The sequence below is a fragment of the Rattus norvegicus genome, chromosome 11 (assembly GCF_021556685.1).
Source record: "Rattus norvegicus strain SHRSP/BbbUtx chromosome 11, alternate assembly SHRSP_T2T, whole genome shotgun sequence".
In the NCBI taxonomy this organism is placed as follows: Eukaryota; Metazoa; Chordata; class Mammalia; order Rodentia; family Muridae; genus Rattus; species Rattus norvegicus.
In genome coordinates this window covers 91,476,531-91,499,946 of record NC_141544.1, presented here as the reverse complement: position 1 = coordinate 91,499,946, position 23,416 = coordinate 91,476,531, and the positions used below count along the sequence as shown (strand labels likewise).

The following is a 23,416-nucleotide window of genomic DNA, read 5'->3' as shown; positions in this document are numbered from 1 at the left end:
CCCTGACGTGCCATGAGCAGTGATGTGTGGGAAGAGGTGCTTGTGCATTGTCCTCATTGTTCACGTATGCAGACATCTTTGTAACTGGGCCAGGAGTAGTAAGATGATACTGGAAATGGTTGTTGGTTTAGCATTTACTGGTTTCTGCTGCAATTCCCTGGGGAGAGTTGGGCAATGTTTTGGGAATGGGCTGTGTACTCCCACATTCTTTCCAAAGGGAAACATCAGGTCAACAACCCCTTGTTGCAATGCCCCAGCTGGGTACCTGCTTGGACATGGAGCAGAGTCCTGTTTATTCTCTGGGAAGAGGGCAAACAAGGGGTGACTGCAGGAATCTAAAAGGGACCAGAGTGGCGAGACAGAGAGAGCATAGGCAGGAGAAGTCAGAGACTGGAGGCTGCTAAAAGCAGCTTCTGAGTTGGTTTCCCTTTTTGGCAAAACAATTCCTCAATTCCAGAGGGAACCTTTAATCATGAAGCTAATTACTATCCTGCTCCTCTGCTCCAGGCTCCTGCCAAGTTTAGCGCAGGAAGAAGGTGCCCAGGAAATGGACTGCAATGATGAGACTGTATTTCAGGCTGTGGATACTGCTCTGAAGAAATATAATGCTGAGTTAGAAAGTGGCAACCAGTTTCTGTTGTACCGAGTGACTGAGGGCACTAAGAAGGTGAGTGACGGTTTTCCTGTGAAACCACTTGTAATTGGTGCTCTCAGGCACAGGGCTAGAGGGCTGGAGATGGCTGGTCCTTAGGCTTCCTGGGTGATCATGAAAGCAGTATCCCAGGAAGAAAGAAACCACAGCAGATGGAGCTGTTTGAAAGAGACAGGCATGGTGGGACTCCAGCATCTCAGTCAGCTTGCAGCAGGAGAATCCACTGCATGTGTGAACTCAGCCATCTCCCAGCCTTAAGTGAGAGTTCCACACGGGGATGGATACAGGGGACAAGAAGGGAGTTGGCATTATTGCTTGGACCAAATATCTAGCACAGAGTGTGTACAGCTGATTCTTTGAGGTTAATAGATGTTTCCACTAGTTCTTTAGTTTTGGGGGGCAGAGAGGTTGAGCCAGGGTATCTAGTAGCTTTAGACCAACGCACGCACTTGCTGTACAGCTAACGATGACTTTAAACTTTTGATCTTTCTGCCTTCAACTCCCTAGAGCTATGAATACAGGCATGGGCTGCCATGCCCGGTTTATGTGGTACTAGGGAAGCAAGCTCAGGACTCCGTACATGCTAAGCAAGGACTTTACCACCTATGCCACATCCCATGTACACTCTGGCTAGTTTTTACTATACTTTTTTCTGTGAGTACACTCAGGTATGAAACAAGTGAAAGCAGGATGTACAAATCATAAAAATGAAAATCATTTAGAGTTTTTTTTTAAATATAAACTTCACAGGCTGGAGAGACAGCTCAGTGGTTCAGCACACTGGTTATTCTTCAGGAGGACCTAGGATCAGTTCCCAGCACCTATGGTAGCACACAACCATCTATAACTTCAATTCTAGGGACTATGCGGAGTCTCTGGCCACCTTGGGCACCAGGCACATTTGCACTGTACATATATTCTTACAGACAGACAGACAGGAAGGCAGACAGACAGACAGACATACGACATACATAAGTACATTGAGGCAAACAAACATGCCTATAGAGTTTAAATTTAAACCTTTCGAAAATATAAATAAATAATAAAATAAATTTTACCTTAAAAGAATGATTCTTTGGATTAGTCAAGTTATTTCAGCAGGGGAAAAAAAAGGATACTTTGACACCATGAGGATGAAAAGAAAGCATTATGGGACACAGACTTGTGAGATTCAGAAGGGGAAATGAAGCCTTTTGCTTGTCACTGCAACACAGCCTGCAGTCTGCTCACTCCACTCAGGGCCACAGACTCCTAGTATCTTCATTGACTGACAGATGGGGGCCCATAGGAGTTTGGTTGCCCCATGTTCATATATCTGCCCTGGCCTTGAACTCACAGTCCCCCTGTCTCAATCCAAGTGCACTACTGGGCTTACAGGCTTCGTCCTATGCCCAGTTTCAACCAGACAGGATGGACTCATAAATGTCCATGAGAACCAGGGTTTACATAAAAGAGGGCAGGGACAAAACCGTGGATACTGCTATGAGATCACTAAGAATGCAGGCATAGTAAGCACATCCTTCCAAGGGGCATTTACACAACTGTAAGCACTTATATTTTAATGAACCTGGCTCTCCTTGAGTCTGATCAGGACTGGTGTTTGTGATATCAGGGTCCACAAACTTGCTGCTGGGTGCCCTGAGTGACTCCAAGTGTCACCTTTGCTTTCCCCAGGATGGCGCTGAAACATTGTATTCCTTCAAGTATCAAATCAAGGAGGGCAACTGCTCTGTTCAGAGTGGCCTCACCTGGCAGGACTGTGACTTCAAGGACGCTGAGGAAGCTGTGAGTGTGCTCTTTATACAAAAGCCCCAACCTGACCCACACAACCCTCACGGTGCTATAAAATATAAATGAGACAGGAAAACTGATAGACCAAGTATGAAACTTGTGTCTAGCGTGGGGTACACCGGATAACTTGGTTCCCAGGTACTTGTTTAAAGCAGGGTCACCTGTCACCTCAGTCATCAGCTGTTCAAGGTGAGAAAATTTAAAGTCCTTTTAGCCTTTCTCAGTTAAAAATACAACATTGTCATCTGTGTCCACTCCAGTCTGTCACTCAGTAATCCTTGGCCATCCCTGTCCTGTGCCAGCCTCCAACTGCTGGTGACTCCTGTTCTGCTCCTAACTTAAGGGACATCGCCCCCTGTCATCCTTTGAGGTCCTGTCTCTAGATGCTCTCACTAACCGGCTGGTGTCCAGTTCCTCCCATGTTGCAATTGGCAAGATATAATTATTATTCTGTTCTATATATACACCTAACTGCTTGCCCACCATTAGATATGGATTATTATTCATTACAAGGAGATGGCATATATTATAGAGCCTATTCATACAGGATGTACATGTTATATCTGTGTTCTTGAGAAGAAAGGAAAGCCGGCAATATGCTGATTGTTAAACATGTGTGTGTCCACTCAGTAGAAGGTGGTCCATGCAAACAACCAAAGCTTGTGCACTGGACCCCAGGGAGACAACAGGAAGACATTTGGGCTGAGTTCGAGGTCTAGTTTAGGAAGAGTATGGCAGTATCAGCTCTATTGAGCCCCAGTACTAGTCTTGACTCTGCTACTCATCCTCCCTCGGTAGGTACTTTATCCTATTAAAATGAGACATTCTTGATCTCACTGGCTGTAGGAGGGTGACACTAGATACATTATACAAAGGATCTGTTAACAAAAGCATCTTAAAGAAACACTGTGTCCACCTGGTGCTTGCCTTGCACTGTGAGAGGGGATTATCTGTCTGAGAAGCAAGCCTGTCCTCTCACGGGCTAGCATTCCCCTCTTAACCAAGATGTCAGCATCGTCCACGTGTTTGTTTAAGCACTGTGCTCATTCACAATTATAACATGCACTGGGTTCCAGATTAGGAGACCAGGATTGCACCTCTGGCTCTGGCTCTGTGAGGTTGTGTGGCAGCTGCTATGCCCTGCAGTCAGTCTCTCAGAGCTACCAGGAGACATCACAGTGAGCTCTAGCTTCACACAATAGCTCCTGATACTCAGGACTGGGGGCTAAAGCGAAGGCCAAGTCAAAGCTATTCTACAAACGTTATTCATCACTAAGAGTGGACAGACCTGTGTAAGCACCGACTGTGCGCTGCTCTGTTAGGCGCTTTCTGTGTGTGGGCACACTGATTCTCCACAGCAACCTCTTAAGTACATGTGGTGCTGTTTCCACAAGGTGGGTAAACTGAGGCAGTGGGGGGCACCAGGGCAGCAGGAACAAGTAGCAGCCAGCGGTGTGGAAGTGGGATGTTCTAAGAGGTTAAACTGATTTATGTAAAGAGCAGGCAAACACTGAAACTGAGGGGGGAATCAAAAGGAAGCTCATCCTGTTGGTCCTCTTGGTCCATCATAGTGGCAAAGAAGCAGCCACAGATCTCCACATCGTGCCTCGAGTTTAGAGGCCTTGCTCTGCCTCTCCCCAGTCCTGTGAAGATCAGTGGTCAGTGGAAACAATCACAAGGTCACATAAATATTCATTCTCAAATCTCACAAGTCTGTTAATGGACTGGAAAGGTTGCTGAGTGGTTAAGAGCGCTTGCTGCACTTGAGAATTCCTGGGTTGGGTTTCTAGCACCCAGACGGACACTTGGAACCATCTGTAACTCTAGTCCCATTGCTTCTGCTGCTGTCCTCTGGGTCCTGCAGGCACCAGGCACACATGAGGTGCATAGACACTCATGTGCATAAGAACAAGTAAATCAAAAGGAAACGAAACAAAATCTCTATTAGAGAGAAACCTTAGTCCTTTCTCTGTTTAAAAATCCACCTTTATTACCAGCACTAGCTAGGTGTCTCCAGGAGGAAGAAAGAGGAAATCAAATGCCCTCTTTTCTTCCTTTTTTTCTTTTAGGCTACTGGCGAATGCACAACAACTTTGGGGAAGAAAGAAAATAAATTCTCCGTAGCCACCCAGATCTGCAATATTACTCCAGGTGGGTGATCCATCTGGGGACCTGGACTGTTGGTGGCAGTGTGTCAGAGCCCGGGGGTTGGTGATGTTAATTATTCCTGTGTACCAAGAACACAGCCCAGACCAGACTGCTTCACCCTCCCAGAAGGTGGCAATGCCATCTGCAGTGTTGGAATTGTGGTACATGTTGGGTATAGTAGCACTGCAGGAAGTTCTTGGATTGGGTCAGGCTTGTGTCAATCATCCCCTGAGACCTATCCGAACTCCCTGTGCTGTGTCAGCAGGGGTAGGTGGAGGTGGGTATTTGGGGTTCACTGAATGAGGCACCATGAACCTGCCTCCAATCCTTCACAGCATCCTCCATGGAGCCGAGTGTGGGCTTTGAGGCATGCCCTGGTCTGGAATCATTCCTTCTTTGTTCTCGAAATTATTTAATCTCATTCCAGGGTTTCTACTTTGCCTTAGGTCATTTAGTTCTTGGATAAAAGATACACTCAGCCTTCGTATTTACAACAAACCTTAAACAGTACAAATTCTGGGCAGCTGCCTATCCCCTATGCTGTTAGAATCTACTTTCCTATAAATAAGGCTGAATAATTGCTTACTATATTTCACCTGGCTGCTGTTAACTGCAACTGGCCAACCCACAGGGATATGTTTCTATGGTTCACCCACCCCATGGTAGCTTCTCCTTCTCCTTCTGCACCTTTTTTTCCCTTAGTGGTTGCTGTCTGACCCCCAGTCTGGGAAACCTAAACCCCACCTATTCTTCTTCTGTGAAGCTATTAGCTGTTGGCATCTTTATTTACCAATCAAAAATAACTCGGACCAAGGTAAATGTGGTCTGGGACAGCCAGGTCTTGAAGGCCCACACTTAGCATCACAACAGATAGCGATTGAAGAAACCTCAGCACTTCTTTTTTTTGTTTCTTTGTTTTGTTTTCTGTTAGTTTGCTTTGGTTTTGGTTGTGTTTTCTTTTTCAATGCACAGTTTCTCCGTGTAGCAATTCTGCTATCCTAGAGTTGGCTTTCTAGACTGGGATGGCCTCGAACTCACAGACATCCACCTACTTCTACTTCCTCAGTCCTGGGACTAAAGTTGTGAACTACCACGTCCAGCTTCATTCCAAATTTTTATCCTCTTCCTTTTCCTTTTCCATGTCTCAGAAGGGACATAAGAGAACTGCACCCTTGACAGGGTGGCGTGCTGGGAAAGGAGACGATAAATCTAAAGTTGCAATGTCTGGGCATCTTACCGTAGACTCAGGACATTGATGGCTGATACTCACTGAGCAGTTAAGATCTGGGGACATTACATACATCGACTCCTCCCAACATTACAGGTCAGTCAGTGTGGTATACACCCTCATTTGTCAGATGAGGAAACTGAGGCTGGAACAGTGAAGTAATTTACCTAAAATTATACAGATAGTCTGTAGAGACTGGGTAGAGTAGGTTCTTAGTTAAAAAAGCAAAAAAAAAAAACCAACCCTCCTTTAAGAATAAAAAGAAAAGGCAAGTTATGTGCAGATACAGCCATTATTGTCATTTTCTCTAATGCTAGAAAGGTGCCAAGATTTTATAGAGTGATGTGTTCATGGCCAATGGCAGTCATGAAAACCTTCCTGGAGCTGGCCTCTGCAAGGTGCAGAGGGTGGAAGAGAGGGACGGGGGGAGAAAAAGGGGGAAGGGAGGAGGAGTGGGACGGGGAGGGGAGAGAGAATATGGAGCAGCATTTTTGGCTTCGATATGGTTCAACACCATACTGGCATGTTTTCCCTGCACTGGCCTAAGTTTTCCGTATAGAACCTGCAAAGGCACCATACATCAGCTCTTGCAAGAAGTTGCATATAAAGATATCAGACCAAGGCAGAGAAGAGCTCATCAGTCCCCATCAGCACTGAAAAGTTCTATTCCTATTTCAAACCCATCTGTATAGAAATATGCAGCTTGAAAGGCACTGAGTTATCCAGGAAAGAAATGTCACCCTTCATACTCTTCCCTCCCTTGAAACTGCTCTCTTCTACTCCATTCTGCCTTGAATGAGCGCTGGCTCATGGGGGACAAACTGCCCTCATCATCTCCACAGCTTATGTGGCTTTCACCTCTTTTGATCAGTAAGTCTCCCATCCTTCCCATCAAATTCTACAGTGCCCTGATTCAACCTCTTCTGAAAGAAGAGAAGGGGAAATCATTTATAAAGTTTTCCCGACTGCCGTAGAGATGCCATACACCACACAGTCCTGAGGAGAGCTGTGTTGAGCACCTAGCAATGTGAGGGTTGAATATCATCAGCAGAGCCCAAGGCTTAGTCTACCGACTAGATCACACCTACTGTGTTAAGTGAGCTTTTGGACAATGCAACAAATTACCTGACTTGGACTTTGCAGCACAGTTAAGATCTAGCTACATCTGAGTATCATAGTGCACACCTGTAAATCCCACCCTGGGGAGGTTGAGGCAGGAGGAGGATTAGGACATTACATTTATTCTCAACAACAGAGCAAGTTGGAGGATATCCTGGAGTATATGAGGCCTTGTCTTAAAAGGAAAGAGGGGAGAGGGAGAGGGAGAGGGAGAGGGAGAGGGAGAGGGAGAGGGAGAGGGAGAGGGAGAGGGAGAGAGAGAGAGAGAGAGAGAGAGAGAGAGAGAGAGAGAGAGAGAAAGGTGGGAGGAGAGACCCAGGGACAGCAGGCACCCAGTAAGTATGTTCCCAAGGGTAAGGAAGCCTTGATCCTGAGGAGGCATCTCTGCTGTTGTCACTCACTCTGCAGCACTCCTCCCTCAGTCAAGGCTCTCCCCTTGGTATTTAAAAGCAATACCTATAAAAGTGTTTGACATCATTTTATTGCAAACCATTCAGTGTTTCCTCCTTCCACACAGCATAGTCTTCACTTCAGAGAGTCTATGGGAATCCTAAAATCCTCTGTAAATATTGTGATTGTTTGCATTTTTCTAGGGAGAGGCTACAGCTCTCATCAGAATGCCTAAGAGCTTGTGTGCTTCGAGTGTAGACAGTGAATCTAAACAGGGTCAGTATCTCCTGCCTGGAGCACAGCCTTCTCTCTCTGACTGTCCCTAAATCAAACTAGCCCTCTCTGTGTCACATTGGGCACTCTGGCAAACTAAATAGATGCCACGTCACATACTACTGTTCCTTTCCCATCCTGATTTCTCAGCACCATCACCCCCTTCTCCCTGCCCCCCCACTGCGAGTCACCCCCACATGTCTTGTCGATTCCTCTTGCCATCTTCTTCCTTTTCTCTCAGCATTCTCACCTTTTCCAGCCTGTCATTCCTCAGCCCCTTTGGCCTCATGTATTTTCCTAGCTCTTGCCCATCCCATGAAATGGTCTGTCTACACTCCTTCCTTTCTACCTGACAGTCATTCCTTCACAGATGGGACACTTGAAATCTCCCTATAACCTGGCTCATTGCCTGCCAGGGGATAGCAAGGGCACATAGACTTAAAGGAGAGGCTTCTCTTGGGCTGACCGATAAGAAAGCCCCTTGTCTTGTGTTCTAGTCAGATGAAAACAGAGAGGAACACTTTCTCGCCAGCTCACTACCTCACATTGACTTGCTTTAGATGGTGAAACAGTGAATGTGTTAACAAGTTTAACAATAGCATGTGACATAAAACAGAAAGACCGTCCTGGTTGGGTGTGGGGGGCTCTTCTCCAGGGCCAAAGCATTACACTGACATTATCAGATGGAGTTAGGTGTCAGGGAGCTCTCAGTAACTTTGAAAAACAATGATATATCTGTAATGTCTTCCCTTTTATAAAAAGGTTAGTGTATTGTTGTGGTCATTAAAATAAAGACCTAATGATGTAGTTCAGCTAAATTCACGACTCTTAAGGCAATAGGACCTGGGAGAATATAACTGGTAAACGAGGCAGGCTACAGTCTCATGAAATAACCAACTTTATTCAGAGCTTCAGATAATGTATGCTCTGAGGGTTGAGAAAGGTCAGCTCAGTAAGGTTGTCATGAGCTCAAGCTACATACAATTCACAGGGATAAGCTACACGTGACAAAACAATGTTTTTCCATAAAGTCATTGTGATGGCTATTTCTGTTTGTCAACTTGACTATATCTGGAATAAACTAAAATCCGGAAATGGAGGGCAAGCCTGTGATCCAGATCTTGAGACTGTAAGGAGACACAGGCTTCTGACCTGGATCTTGACATGGAGATCTTGAGGACTAGTGGCCTTAAATAGCTTAGGCCGAAGCAAGGTAGCACACACCTTTACCTCCAGGAGACTGAGGCAAGGAGATCTAAGAGTTCAAGGTCAGCCTGGAACAAAGCAAGTTCCAGATCCAAGCATGGTAAAACACTCCTTTATTCTGGGCCATACCTCCTGCTGAGGGCCTACATAAGGACATTGGAAGAAGGAAGACTGACTCTGCTTCATGTGTTTGCATTTACTTGCCAGCACATCTGTTAGAACCTACTTCTTCAGGATTGCAGCTTATACAGAAGACTAGGTGAGACAACTAGCCTCGTGGACTGAGAAACTTTAGACTTTTGGATTTCCCGTTCACAGCTGCCCACTGTTGGGTTAGTTGGACTACAGGCTGTAAGTCATTACAATAAGTTCCCTTAATACATAGAGACATTCCATAAGTTCTATGACTCTAGAAAACCCGAATCAATACAATCATATACAAGAGAGTTTAAAGATTGAATTGAAGAACAACAGCAAACAATAATGAATATTCTGAAGTAAACTCATTCCTACCCAACACATCTGGGAGGAGCCTGAACCCTCATTCCATGAACAATTCTCTGCTTTGAAGAAACTGAAGTCACAAGTCTCCTGTCCTGTATTCCTGGAGTGTTCTCGAAAGCACTCAGAATTCTCCTCATACAACTTCCTTCCTCAACGCTGCTGTGAGAAGCTGAATGCCTGCACACCTGGGTTCCACCCCCTCTGTCCACACAGCAGGCATAGAGGCCTCTGGAGAAGAGCAGAGGAAGGAGGATGAGCACTGGAGGCCAGCCTTGGCTGCATGGACAGTTCCAGACCAACCTTGGCTATAGGAGACCCTGTGAAAACGGAAATCAATAGCATAGCCATTCTTAATGCTCTGCACCTTTGCTTCTGACGGCACTGGAGTCCTAAACTCTCATTAGCTCTAACTCACACCGGAAGGAGATACAGCAAAGTCAGGTGTTCAGGATCTTTCTAAATGGCCTTGAGCTTTAGGACCATGACTATGAGATGTGTTTTCAGTTATTAATGCTGTGTCTTTGTCTGCTCTTTGTCAAGGTAAGGGTCCTAAGAAGACAGAGGAGGACCTCTGTGTCGGGTGTTTCCAACCCATACCGATGGATAGCTCAGACCTGAAGCCTGTTCTGAAACACGCTGTGGAGCATTTCAACAACAACACGAAGCACACCCACCTCTTTGCTCTCACAGAAGTAAAGAGTGCCCACTCACAGGTTTGTTGTTCAGTTGTTCATGACATGAGATATTGTAGTGACAAGGAAATGTTAGTGGTTCCCCAAGAAAACAGAGAGGAGCTGATCTGACACACCTCCCAGCAGGATCTTTGTTCTATTCAAGTTAGATCACCTCCCCTCCTGCACCCCAGTGTGCCACCTTCAAGCAGGATGGTTTTGATATTGGAGGAGGGAGGGACCCAAATGTCTATGGGGCAAGGTTTTATACTAAGCAGCAAGCAGGGGTAAGTGGGTAAGCATCTAATTGGAAAGCTACTGTGGCCTTTAACATAACTGTCTGGTGCTGGGAGTCACATCATAAACTTAAGTTCTGATCCCCTCTGCATTGGTTGTTGTTAGACAGGGGTTGGGCTTGTAACCTGGGGTGCAGGTTTCCTGGGGAGTAACCTGGAGACACTCGTCTTGTTGAGGGTGTATCCTGGAAACTTTGGTCGGGTTGGGGATTAGCCTAGAGATTGGAGTAAGGGACCAGCCTGTTAGTTTACCTGAGATCAAACTTAGGTCAGGTCTAAAATGGGGTCTGAACTTAAAGATGTAGCATCTCAATATGGTTGAAAATCTGTTAGATTGGCATTTTGTCGCTTAAAAAGAACCACTGGCAGGAGAACCTGCCTGGCCACATGCTGGCATGAGCTGGAGTGTCCTGTGTTTTCATGAGATTAACTCGTATGACAAGGGGCTTTGTCAGGATCCAGGGGAGTTGTGAGACCCATGTAAAGGAAAGGAAACTCTCACACTCCAGTTCCCCCGGCATTACGTGCTTTCTTCCCAGAAATGGAAAAATGGATGGCATTGTGGCTTCAAGGTTTTACCAAATCTATATTTTTATCTTATCATTAATTTAAAATAGCATCAATACATTAAATTGTTTGTAAAAAGGTGGACACAGCTAAATTATACTGCCCACTTCTTCCTGGTGGCATGGGGTGGAATATCTACTAATCTGACCATTTATTTATTTGCTTCTCTTGTTCGCTTGAGGCAGAGTCTCCACAAGTCCTGTCTGCCTTGAACCTCACTCTGCAAACCAGGCTGTTCTCAAACTCAGAGATCTTCCTACTTCTGCCTCTGATGCTGGGATTAAAGGCTTTGACCACCAGGCCTAGCTTTGTATTGGCTCCTTTATCAAGGCTTTTCTGAGGTCTCTTAAGAATCCCTCAGGTTAGAGAGTAACACTCTCTACTTTTAGTTCAACCTGCTCCTGTGTGAGATGTGGACCTTGCCCACCTGAGGTCCTGAACAGCGCTCAGCACAGGGACATGGTGAACATGGACACAGATGGTGGGAAGGGGCTGCGAAGAGCAAAGCAGGAGAACCTCACTACCTGGTGACCTGCACCCAGAGGGCTCACCAGGAGAGGCCACTCCCATTCCCCATTGCTCCAAGCTAGACAATCATACTGCTTCACTAACCTGATACTCCTCCACTAACATACATGCATTCTTGGCAACCTGGGAAAGAAAGATTGTGGGTGTCTTTGAAGATACAGATATATCATGTATATGATATATAATGTATACACATATGATATATATGCATATTCTTTTACGTTTGCAGTTACTTAGAAATGCCATGGGAATGTGTTGTATGTGTATGTGTGGGTGTCTGTACATGTGTTTGTCACAATACCCAATATTTGCTTAGTGATCCTATGGTCTACTAAAAATAATGGTTTGTATTTCTGGAAAAGTTACTGTATCCAGTTCAATGTTTCAAGACATTTATAACTTTTGCTCAGTGTGAATATTATTCAACCTGAGGTTCAAGTACTCATTCCACATAAATCATTTCAGGTGGTGGCTGGCATGAATTATAAAATTATCTACTCCATTGTGCAAACAAATTGTTCAAAGGAGGATTTTCCTTTCCTCCGTGAAGACTGTGTACCCCTTCCCTATGGCGTAAGTAGTAGACATTTAGCAATAGTCTTTCACATTTTGCTGACAGCATTTCCAGAATGTCAAGCTCTGGGACTTGACACCGAGATGTCATTTAGTGGTTCACATTCATGTTCACCCGGGGTCTTAGGACATAAGTTGCTGGTCAGGCAATCCATGTGTGTCACGCTAAGTATTTCTGTCCTGTCAGGGATTAGAATGGGATTTGCCATGCTGATGGGTTGTCACACTCTCCTGGCCTCCTCCACCTTCCTGTGTGTTCCATATTCACACAGGATGCTCTGTGTCCCAGCTTCTTCCTATAAACTCTCCTGTGGTGTTTGCTCACCCTCCCTCTTCTCCTGTCATTCCAATGAATGCATTCTGGGAATTCTCTCCCTCTGTGCATGACATCTTGTCATTGTAATGATGTCAGTGGCTGACCTGTGGCTTGTGGATGCCAAGGTGACCAACGACCGAACCTTTCTGGAATATTATTGTAGATATTTCTTTAATCTAGTGTCTCTGCTTTGAGAGTTCTGTGTTGTGAGGAAAAGATGGGAAATGTAGACCACACTTTGCTAATTTTAATGGTAGAGCACTTGGGACATATGCTATTATGCCTTCTTAGGTCATGCATATGTAGTGCACCATAGATTAATCCTGCTTCCTGAGCCTTCTGTGTCACTGGAAAATCATTGTAATATGTTAAGGACAAGTAAAAAACCAGAAGCCCTGGAGAAAGGAGGATTAGGAGTTCAAGAGCGTCCTTAGCTGCATAGTGGGTTTGAGGCCATCAGTGGTTTGAAAAGCTGCTGTTTCAGAAAGAAAACAAAAAAGACATAAGCAAATAAATGAAGACAAGGAGGAAGCGGGAGGTGGGTGTGGTTGCACACACCTTTGCCAGCACTCCAGAAACAGCTGATGTCCATGAGTTCAAGACCAGGCTGCTCTACAGAGTTCTAAGCCATCGGGGCTATAGAGAGCGATGATGCTGTATCAAAGTTTGTTTTCAAGTTAAATTAAAATCAAAGGAAAGGAAGAAAGGGCAACTATGTATGCAGAGTCAGTCAAATATACAAAGTAAAGTAATATACATATAAAAGTAGGGGCTGGGGATTTAGCTCAGTGGTAGAGCGCTTACCTAGGAAGCGCAAGGCCCTGGGTTCGGTCCCCAGCTCCGAAAAAAAGAACCAAAAAAAAAAAAAAGTAATAGAAAATAAATGTGTTATAATTCAGAAAGCTGTTACCTTCAGGAAGAGTTGTGGGTGCTCTTTTCTGATTTTACATACTTTGGGGGATTTATCCAATACTTCTCGAATGTTCTGGTTAATTATGTATTGATTTATAGCCACTGAAAGAATCATAAATGACTATCAAGAAAGACACAAAATGAAAGAAAACATTTGTGAATCTTCTGCCCTTTAAGGGCTTAACATGGAGATCATGTTCAAAATTCCAGAACTCAACACCAAAAGACAGACCACTTCTAAAATGGGCAAAGGACTGAACGGATGCTTCAGGATTGACAGGTGACCCACAAGCCCATGAGGACACCCACAGGACCACTAGCCATCAGGAAATGCAAATGCAAGCAGAATGGTCCTAACCCCCAGAGCGATTCCTGCACATTTTCTTTGTCTTTTTCCTGGGTGGAGATGAAGGAGACTTGTGGGAATATTTCAATGACTTTTCTCTCTTAAAAGTTGTGGTTCTTTTATTTAAATTTTTTAGATTCATTTATTTCAAATATATGGGCTTTTTGCCTACATGTATAATCTGTAGACTATGTACTTACAATATCCACATAGGCTGGAAAGGGCATCAGATCCCTTGGGACTGAATTTGTAGGTGGTTGTGTGTTGCGGTGAGGATGCTGGGAATTGAACCCCGGTCCTCCATAAGAGTAGTTAGTGCTTGGACCTCCGAGCCATTTCTCCAGTCCTGCGATTATTTTACATGCTCTACTTTTTTTCACCTAAGAATTTTTCCTCATCATTAGAAATCTTGGTAAACTTTAAAAATGACTCTGTATTAATATTCCAGAAAGGACACCATAGATTCTTTTTTACCACAGCACTCCTACCTTTCGATACCTAGGTTATTTCTACTTTTTTATATAATTACTAACTTAGCAAACATTTTTGAAAATGAAAGTGTTTTTGTATTTGGTATCATTTCCTTCAGAGTAGGGTCTCAGTTTTATAGGTGATAAACATAGTTATTAAAATCTTTTAAACTTCATTTTATTCATTAGTTGTTTGCTTAAATAAATAAGTGAAATTCTGTTGCATTAACATTCAGAATTTTATGGCCAAGTATATTTTATTTTCTCAATCAATAGTTGAGGTAATGTGTTTGTTTTGCTGAAATATTTTCATAAGGATGTTAGAAGTTTATGGATTGATATATGGATAACTAATTACATTTTTTGCCCATTCCTTTCTTTGTGTGTATGATATATGCATGTATGTACATGTATATATGGGAGTGCACACCTGTGCACATACATGTGAAAGGCATGTGCTCCACAGTCTCTAAAACAAAACAAAGGTAAAATTGAAACCAGGGAATAACTATTTCAGTCGAAGGCTTGTCTCTGGCTCTCTCTGTCCCTTGCAAACATCGATAAGCCAATCATCAGGGAGACAGGGACAGAACTTCTGGTCTCACCTGACAGCAGCTACAGCAGTCAACAAACTCAGCGTTCAGTGAGAGACCCTGTCTTGCTTGGGCATTGCTGTGCAGTGTGCAATCATATTTCTTCCCTCTCTGTGGTTTCTCTTCGCCATGGATGTCAGGGCTACCTGTGCTTCTCATTTCTCCTTTGCTTTCAGCTCTAATTCCTTTTTCTTCATTTTCTTCATTTTCTTCATTTTCCTGATGCAATCAACTGTAACATAGACACACTGTCTTTCATTTTTGATAGATGTTTGTTCTCACAATGACTTCTGTTTGTGATTTTGAACCACCAGGATCATGGTGAGTGTAGGGGTCATACCTACGTGGATATTCATAACACAATTGCTGGCTTCTCACAGAGCTGTGACCTTTATCCAGGTGAGAAATCACACATGGAGACACAGGAAGTGGTGGGGTCTCCTTCTTACTTAGCTGCACTGTGTCTGTAAGTGACCAAGACAGCATGAAGGATGAAGGAACAGTGTGGGTTCTCCAGACAAGGTAGCCTTCAGGGACAGTGGCACCTGCCTTTCTTTTTATATGAATTGTCCTTAAATCTGGTGTTTTGAGTTAGAGAGAACTGTATCTTGTTTTTAACCAGTCACCATGAAATCCTTTCAGGTAAAGGTAGGTTTTCCAGGGTGTTTTATCTGGGGAGCTTTCTGGAAAGCTTGTAGTTAGATCAGCATTTCTAATCAAACAGCCGAGTTCACTCACACTGACAAACAGTTGTGAATGTGTCATGTTGAGAAACAGCACTGTGCACCTGTCATGAGGAGCACCACTGTGCACCTGTCATGAGAAGCACTCTGTGTACTTGTCATGAGGAGCACCAGTCTGTATGTGTCATGAGGAGCACCACTGCACACCTGTCATGAGGAGCACCACTGCACACATGTCATGAGGAGCACCTTGTGCACCTGTCATGAGGAGCACCACTGGCACTGCCTGTTTAATGGAGCCATGGACTCCCAGCTGTCCATTGGAGAGTCACTGCTTTATGTTCACAATCAGTTCCCTCAAAGTTAAACATTTCTCTATAGTTTACATCAAAAAAGGGAAATTTTAAACTGGGCGTGGCAGTGCACATCTGTAACCATGTCAGTCAGGAAACTGAATCAGGGGGAATCAGAAGTTTTAGGTCAACTTCTGTGACTTACAGAATTCAATGCTGGCTTAGGACCCTGTATCAGGGTAAAAATAAAAAGAAATTATAGCCAATGGGTCAACAGGTGCAAATATGCTCTCCTATGCATATGAATTCCTGGAGAACAAGGAGAAGTGATGGTCTGAGGGCCAATATTCCCTTAATTCTGTTCTGTTTCCCTCACACCCTGTGTACACGAGAATGCAGAAGTTGTGTGTGACAAGAGCAGGCCAGGACTACTCTTTGGGGGAACTTACTGACTTCCAATGTTATTTTCTTCAGGAGACGATTTGTTTTCACTACTTCCCAAGAAATGCTTTGGCTGCCCCAAGAACATACCTGTAGACAGCCCGGAGCTCAAGGAGGCACTTGGTCATTCAATTGCACAGCTTAATGCACAGCATAATCATCTTTTCTATTTCAAGATTGACACCGTGAAAAAGGCAACATCACAGGTCTGTAAATAGAAAATGGGAGTTTGGAGCCTATGTATGGATTGATTGGCACCATGTTCCCTATGTTGGCTCTGGTTGGGGACACAGTACTTGGCAACAGAATTTGGTGGGGCGTCCTTCATTTGGGAGGCAGAGGTAGGATCCCTGAGTTTGAGGCTAGCTTGATCCGCAAAGTGAGTTCGAGGATAGCCAGGGTTACACAGCAAAACTCTGTCTCACAAACAAACAAACAAACAAGGAGGGTGGGAAGCTCAGGTGTGGTTTTTACCTGACAATGTCTGAAGCAAAGCTTAAATTGTATAAGCCATCACTTCCAAACTCCAAAATAGTGTAAAATACTAGAAACCACAGTGCAATTAGCAAAATGCAAGCGATGGAGTGCACTGTTTTATTCTCTGGCTTCTTGATCTCATCTCTCATAGACACATCTTGTGCTGTGTTTATGGTGCACAACAGTAATGCAAACTCTCAGAAGCTGAGACAGGAGGATTGCCACAAGTTTGGACTACACATAGCAAGTACACACACACACACACACACACACACACACACACACACACACACACACTCCAATAACAACAAGATCCACAATATGGCTGTGGATAAATGAAGCCAAGTACAGCCTTACTCTTGAGTGTTAGGCAGAAAGGTTAAGGCAGCTTTGTAAAGAGTGTTTGATGGGGGAGAGTCTCCTGCTTTCCTAACTGCCTGTTAGTTTGTTTCCTATGCGCTGGTTGAGAGTTTTTGTCCCTTGCTGTTTAGTTGCTCAAATCTTTTGTTAATTCTGGATATCAGCTGTTGTCTGAAGGGTAGCTGTAAATATTTTCTCCCATCATGGGCTATGGGCCCTGCTGGTTGGTTCCTTTCCTTTGTAGAGACTTTGTATTTTCATGCAGTCCCATCTGTTGATACCTGGGGCAGATTCCTGCCTGTGCTGTTGGTCTTCCTGTCTGTTTTTGTGCCACTCACAGGCTGTCTCTGTCACCATGGCTCTATAGTGTACTTTGAGGTCTAGTATTACAATACCTTCAGTATTCTCTTACTCCTTAAGACTGGTTTGGCCATTCAATCTTATGTGGTTTCATATAAATTCATGTATTTTTCCTAAGCCTATGACATAAGCCATGGGAATTTTTATAGGTATTACATTAATTCTGAATGTTAATTTTGGTAGTATAGACATTTTCACACTATCAAGTTTGCCTGTGAAGGGACATGGACAATATTTCCATTGTCCAGTATCCTCTGTAATTTCTTTGCCAATATCTAGAGATTTTTATTATAGAGAACTGTATTGTAATTGTCTTTGAATCATTTGGTTAGACATATTCCTAATACATTTTTTTAAATTTTTGAGAGAGGATCTCATAATACAGTCCAGACTGACCTCAAATTCACTCTGTAGACCAGGCTGGCCATGAACTCACAGAGATCTACCTTCCTCTATCTCCTCAGTGCTGGGATACAGGCGTGGTCCACCAAGGACTGGCTTGTTTAAATGTTTAAGAGGTTTCATAATATTAAAAGTATAAGAGAATCAATAGATAATATAAATATTTTCCTAATCTAATAATTTAAACTACATAAGAACTTTCTGATTTAGTATTTGGCAGAAAGACAACAAAAACCTTTAAAGAAAATACTTTGTTTCCCGAAACCTAAGATTGTGCTAAAATCTAAGCCCTTGAGTTACTTTGCAGGTGTGGTTTGAAGCCTTTGAACATTAAAATTAGTATGTGTATATTAAAGTAAAAGTTTAGCCCACATATCTTTTACATAGTGAAGGAAGCTGGCCAGACTAATACCCAGAAGTCTTAGTTATGTGTACAGATATGTACCAGATATGGGTAGCTTAGGTAAAATGTGACACTTTAGATGGTCAGTTTATAATTAAAGTTTCAAGATCCTAACTTTAAACCCACTGTAGTAAAAAGTTTAATTTATTATAGAAATTCTTATTAAATATTTGTCTTGTCCTATTAACTTTACAGGTGGTTGCTGGAACAAAATATGTGATTGAGTTCATAGCCAGAGAAACCAATTGTTCCAAACAAACTAACACAGAACTGACAGCGGACTGTGAGACCAAACACCTCGGTGTGAGTAGCGCTGTCCCTGTGTGAGGATCTAAGGGTCACTGCTCATGTGCCTCATCACTAATGCTAATTTATTTTCTCTTGTCTTCTGCTTTCATGATTAGCAAAGCCTCAACTGCAATGCTAACGTGTACATGAGACCTTGGGAGAACAAAGTCGTCCCGACTGTCAGATGCCAAGCGCTAGACATGGTAGGATTTAAGTACGGGAGCTTGGGGTCAGCTCTGCCTATTCCAAAAAGCAATATCTGGGTATGGAAAATGAATCATTACTGAAACAAAGTGGGGCCAGGGCTACATTTTTTTTCATAGTTTTGGACTCTCACCAGCAAAATATGAAATACAGAATGTGGTATAAATATAATTTTTTTATTAACTTGAGTATTTCTTATATACATTTCAAGTGTTATTCCCTTTCCCGGTTTCTGGGCAAACATCCCCCTCTCCCCTCCCCTTCTTTATGGGTGTTCCCCTCCCAACCCTCCCCCCATTGCCGCCCTCCCCCCATAGTCTAGTTCACTGGGGGTTCAGTCTTAGCAGGACCCAGGGCTTCCCCTTCCACTGGTGCTCTTACTAGGATATTCATTGCTACCTATGGGGTCAGAGTCCAGGGTCAGTCCATGTATAGTCTTTAGGTAGTGGCTTAGTCCCTGGAAGCTCTGGTTGCTTGACATTGTTGTACTTTTGGGGTCTCGAGCCCCTTCAAGTTCTTCCAGTTCTTTCTCTGATTCCTTCAACGGGGGACCTATTCTCAGTTCAGTGGTTTGCTGCTGGCATTCGCCTCTGTATTTGCTGTATTCTGGCTGTGTCTCTCAGGAGCGATCTACATCCGGCTCCTGTCGGTCTGCACTTCTTTGCTTCATCCATCTTGTCTAATTGGGTGGCTGTATATGTATGGGCCACATGTGGGGCAGGCTCTGAATGGGTGTTCCTTCAGTCTCTATTTTAATCTTTGCCTCTCCCTTCAGGGCTACATTTTAAACCCATAAAAAGTTGTACATTTCTATGCTGATCTTGAGGTTGATGGCTGGAAAGGAAAACAGGTAACCTCCCAGTAACTTAACTCATTGTCAGTGTTCCCAGGTAGTTCTGTGTCTGGTACTGAGGAGAGGGCCAGGATACTAACACGAGGCACACGCTTCTGAGACTTACCCGAGACCTGAGTACTACTGTGTGCTGTGCTCTCCTCCGTACATTGGAGGACTTTGTGAGGAAGGTGGCTTCACTCCCCTTCCACAGTTAATGAATGTGAACTGCATTTTAAAAGGCTCCTCAAGGGGTCCACACACACACAATTCAAATCTGAAAGGCTGCACTCTGCACCAGGTTTTTTAAGTCTTAATGTGCCTAGGGCTTCATCCCTTGCCAATGATGGGACACTAAGATTTGAAATGCTCTGAGGCTCCAGAGTGAATCATGTCACTAAGTCCCTCAAGCCAGGCTGTGCACAGCCAGCTCCTTGCATATTCTCAATGGTCCCGGGGGCCCTGGGAAGCAGGTGTTGTGGTTTTCATTTGGCAGCAAAGTGGACTCAGTCTGTAGAGTGTTGAGTGCAGCTCCTATCTGAGCCCACCCGTTCCATCATGACCCTAACTGTTAGAAGATGTTTGACTCCAAAGCCTCGTTCTCTCCTCTCTCATGACTGGCTTCAACTGTGGCCTCCCCACATTGGTAAAAGGGAGGTGGAGCATATCCAGAAAGTCACATGTCTGTGCAGATTGTCACCTCTCTTTTCCTAGCTGAGCTTCTTGTCATTTGTGTAATATCTCTACCACATTGTAAAAGGCCTTCCGGTCAAGCTTGTGAGAAGGCCCTATGGTGACACAGCTGAGAACGATTAGCCATAAAGACCTTTAAGGATAGTAACAGCAATGGTTACAACAGAAATGATATCAAAGTGCATACCCCCGGGATTACGTGCTCAATCACCCTGTTTTCTAAATGAAGAAAAACTCTTAGCCTTAGAGGACTATTAATAAGAATCAGGACAGGGCTGAGGCTGTAACTCAGTGAAGGGGTACCTGCTCAACACTTACAAAGTTCAATCCCTTGGACCACAAACAAAGCCTACACGTTTCAAGAATAATCAAGGGAGAAGTATTGTTGATTCAATTTTCTAGGAAGGTAATATAGCATTTGAAATCTGGGAAAGACTCACGCTGTTGCAATACAGAATAGCATCACCATGTTCCTAGTCTCTTCTTCCTTCACAGACAGCCTGATGCTAACACGATGCATTCCTCTCAATATTTCTGTGTAGATGATTTCTAGGCCTCCAGGATTTTCACCTTTCCGGCTGGTGCAAGTACAAGAAACTAAAGAAGGAACAACTGTAAGTCCACCCTACATTGCCAGGGTGCAAGAAGAGAGGGATCCAGGAAATGACAAGGACCCATCCATGGCCATGGCTGGTTTCATGCAAAGCAAATAAAGGATAAGAATCACCAAGGTCATAAGCATGGGCATGACCATGGCTGTTGGCCCCCAAAGCGGCATGGTCTTAGCAATGGACACCAGAAACCACATGGCCTTGGTCATGGACATAAACATAAACTTGATGACCTTAAACAGCAAAGAGATGATGGCTATAACTATAGACATCCAATGGGACATGGTCATGGTTATGGTCTTGGTCATGGTTATGGTCACGGTCACGTTCACAGTCATGGTCTTGGTCATGGTTATGGCCAGGGTCAGGGTCACGGTGAGGGCAAACACACAAATAAAGACAAAAACAATGTCAAGCACACTGACCAGAGAGCAGAGCCTTTGACAAGCTCTTCTGAAGACAGTACTACATCTACACAGATACAGGGGAGGACAGAGGGCTTCACCTTGAACCCTCCCCTAGCTCAGCCAGATGTTATCTCTCGTGGTTTTCAGGACTCAGGTTTCACTGAAGGTGTGATAGCTACCACATCACCATATGACACGGAGAACCATGATGATTTGATCCCTGATATCCATGTACAACCAGATAGCCTTTCATTTAAGCTGATATCTGATTTTCCAGACTTCCCACAACTGTCCTGGGCACCCATGGAAGCCAGTTGGTAGGAAGGATCCAACCACAGAAACAGCAGAATTTTCTGATTTTGATCTCCTTGGTGCTCTTTCTTTTAAAAAAAAAAAAGATTTATTTATTTAATATATATAAGTACACTGTAGCTGTCTTCAGACACACCAAAAGAGGGCATCAGATCCTATTACAGATGGCTGTGAGCCACCATGTGGTTGCTGGGAATTGAACTCATACTGATGGTCTTTCTTAACTTATACAGCCCAGGTACTTTTACAAATGCTTTCCCAGCCTCTTTTTCTACTGCCCAAACACAAATATTATGATATAAGTCATCAAGCCATGAGGCTCAGAACAGCCTGTCAGTAGGACTTTATAAATCCCTGTGGACTGATAATCAAACTGCCATCCTTCTGAATTCCTTCTGAGCCTGCCTCACACACTCTCTGAACCAATACAGGAAGAAGCCTACCAGAATCCACTGCTCAGATAATGAGTGGGTATCTCAAGATACACATTACCATTTCCATACAGAACTATGGTCTCTGTGTTTAGAAAACAGAAAATCAAGAGACTGAAGGTTTATGGATGGGGGAAAATAACAGCAAAACTTCCAGATGTCAGAGAAAGATAAGAAAACAGAAACAGGCTGATCAAAGGGAGAAAGTGGGCAGTAATGACTTGACTTTATGATTCTCAAGCAGGTTAAGTATATCAAATGAGACTCTCACTTGAGCAGGTTAGCCTTGAATTTCCTTTTGTGGGTGATGATGTTACTCACTAGTCTACCCCCTGGCTAGTCTTTGTCATAGCTTTCAAGCAAGAGCTTTTTGGTAGTATTGCTGAGGTCAGATCAAGCAATCCTTAGTTCTCAGAAGTTCTGCATCTAACACCAAGGACAGAAAGTAGAAGGAAGAATATTGAAGTAGGTTTGCCACAGCAATCTTTTAGTTCGTGTGACAAGGCATGTCGTGGGAGTTGATGGAAACTTCATTCCTACCTTTTAGAAGCCAGTTCCTTAGCCTTACCTTAAATTGCTCTATCTTTTTGCTATGACACTGAAGACGATTGACTTTGGAGAAAGAGAAAGAGGTTATCACTCATGGCCTTAGAATGTGAGGAAGGTGTGTGCTTTACAACCCATGCTGTGCTTTTGCCTGGAAAAAGAAGATAGGACTTTCTGAAGGCAGAGATAAGTCCTCCAGGCTCCAGCAGACAGTTCCGTACCCATGATCTCTGAGAGACTCTAGGTAAATTCCCTGGCCACTAAACAAAGACCTGAACCCCAAAAGTGACCCTGTAGGGAGGAGGGACCCCTGACATGTATGGAAGGAGAACACAGAGTGGGGGATCAGAACAGTCAGAATGTGTGTGATTGTGGGACTCACTGCAGAGTCCCCACAAACTCCGATTACAGAAAGCAAGGTGCCTGCACAATGCACTGGAGAGATGTGTGGGAATAGGAAATAAGGATGCTGCTTCACACAGCTACACAGCCTGTGTGTGTGTGTATGGCTGCTGTGGGAAACTGCATTTGAGCTGAGTGTTCTTTCATTTTAATCATTGTTTACCTTTAAAATGGAGACCCAATGTCACTGGGAAACATTCTCACCCTGTAACTGGCTGCGCTGCTTTGCCTAAGTTGAGCAGAAGCACGAGATTAACAGCATTTTACTATATTACAGAGGCTCCTAAACTCATGTGAGTACAAGGGCAGACTCTCAAAGGCAGGGGCAGGCCCAGCGCCTGACCATCAGGCAGAAGCTTCAACCGTGACACCATAGCCTGGCAAAGACCTGGAGTGGAAGGACCAGAAGACTCCTGGGATGTGTGCAGTATGGAAGCATGTTTCTTCATCACCTGATCCTGGGTGAAATAAAGTTCAGACTCGACGAGTTCACAGTGTCTCCTTCAGCCATTCCTATCTTGTAGTGAATTGAAGCTGTCTCCAAAGCTTGAGTTTGGCCACAGAGGCTGTAGTAGCTCTCTCGAACATTCTCTCTAAGGTAGACAGGAATCTTTGGATGCAACATCCTTACCTCATAGATCACACAGGTGCCACAGGAGATTCTCACTTCTGCAGGATCTAAGAGCTC

The 23,416-nt window shown here is 44.0% G+C and overlaps 1 protein-coding gene and 1 pseudogene across 1 annotated transcript; both read left to right on the top strand.

The window, feature by feature from the left end:
• Positions 1 to 381: 381 nt before the first annotated feature.
• On the top strand, positions 382 to 23,215 carry Kng1 (kininogen 1). Its single transcript, NM_001009628.1, is given in 11 exon segments — positions 382 to 667; positions 2,327 to 2,437; positions 4,513 to 4,594; positions 9,852 to 10,024; positions 11,839 to 11,946; positions 14,898 to 14,982; positions 16,034 to 16,206; positions 18,198 to 18,305; positions 18,407 to 18,493; positions 20,562 to 20,633; positions 23,006 to 23,215. Coding segments are annotated over 11 exon segments (1,293 nt in total). The 5' UTR covers positions 382 to 472; the 3' UTR covers positions 23,105 to 23,215.
• LOC148002677 (kininogen-1 pseudogene) lies at positions 20,687 to 21,484 on the top strand (annotated as a pseudogene).
• Positions 23,216 to 23,416: the final 201 nt, after the last annotated feature.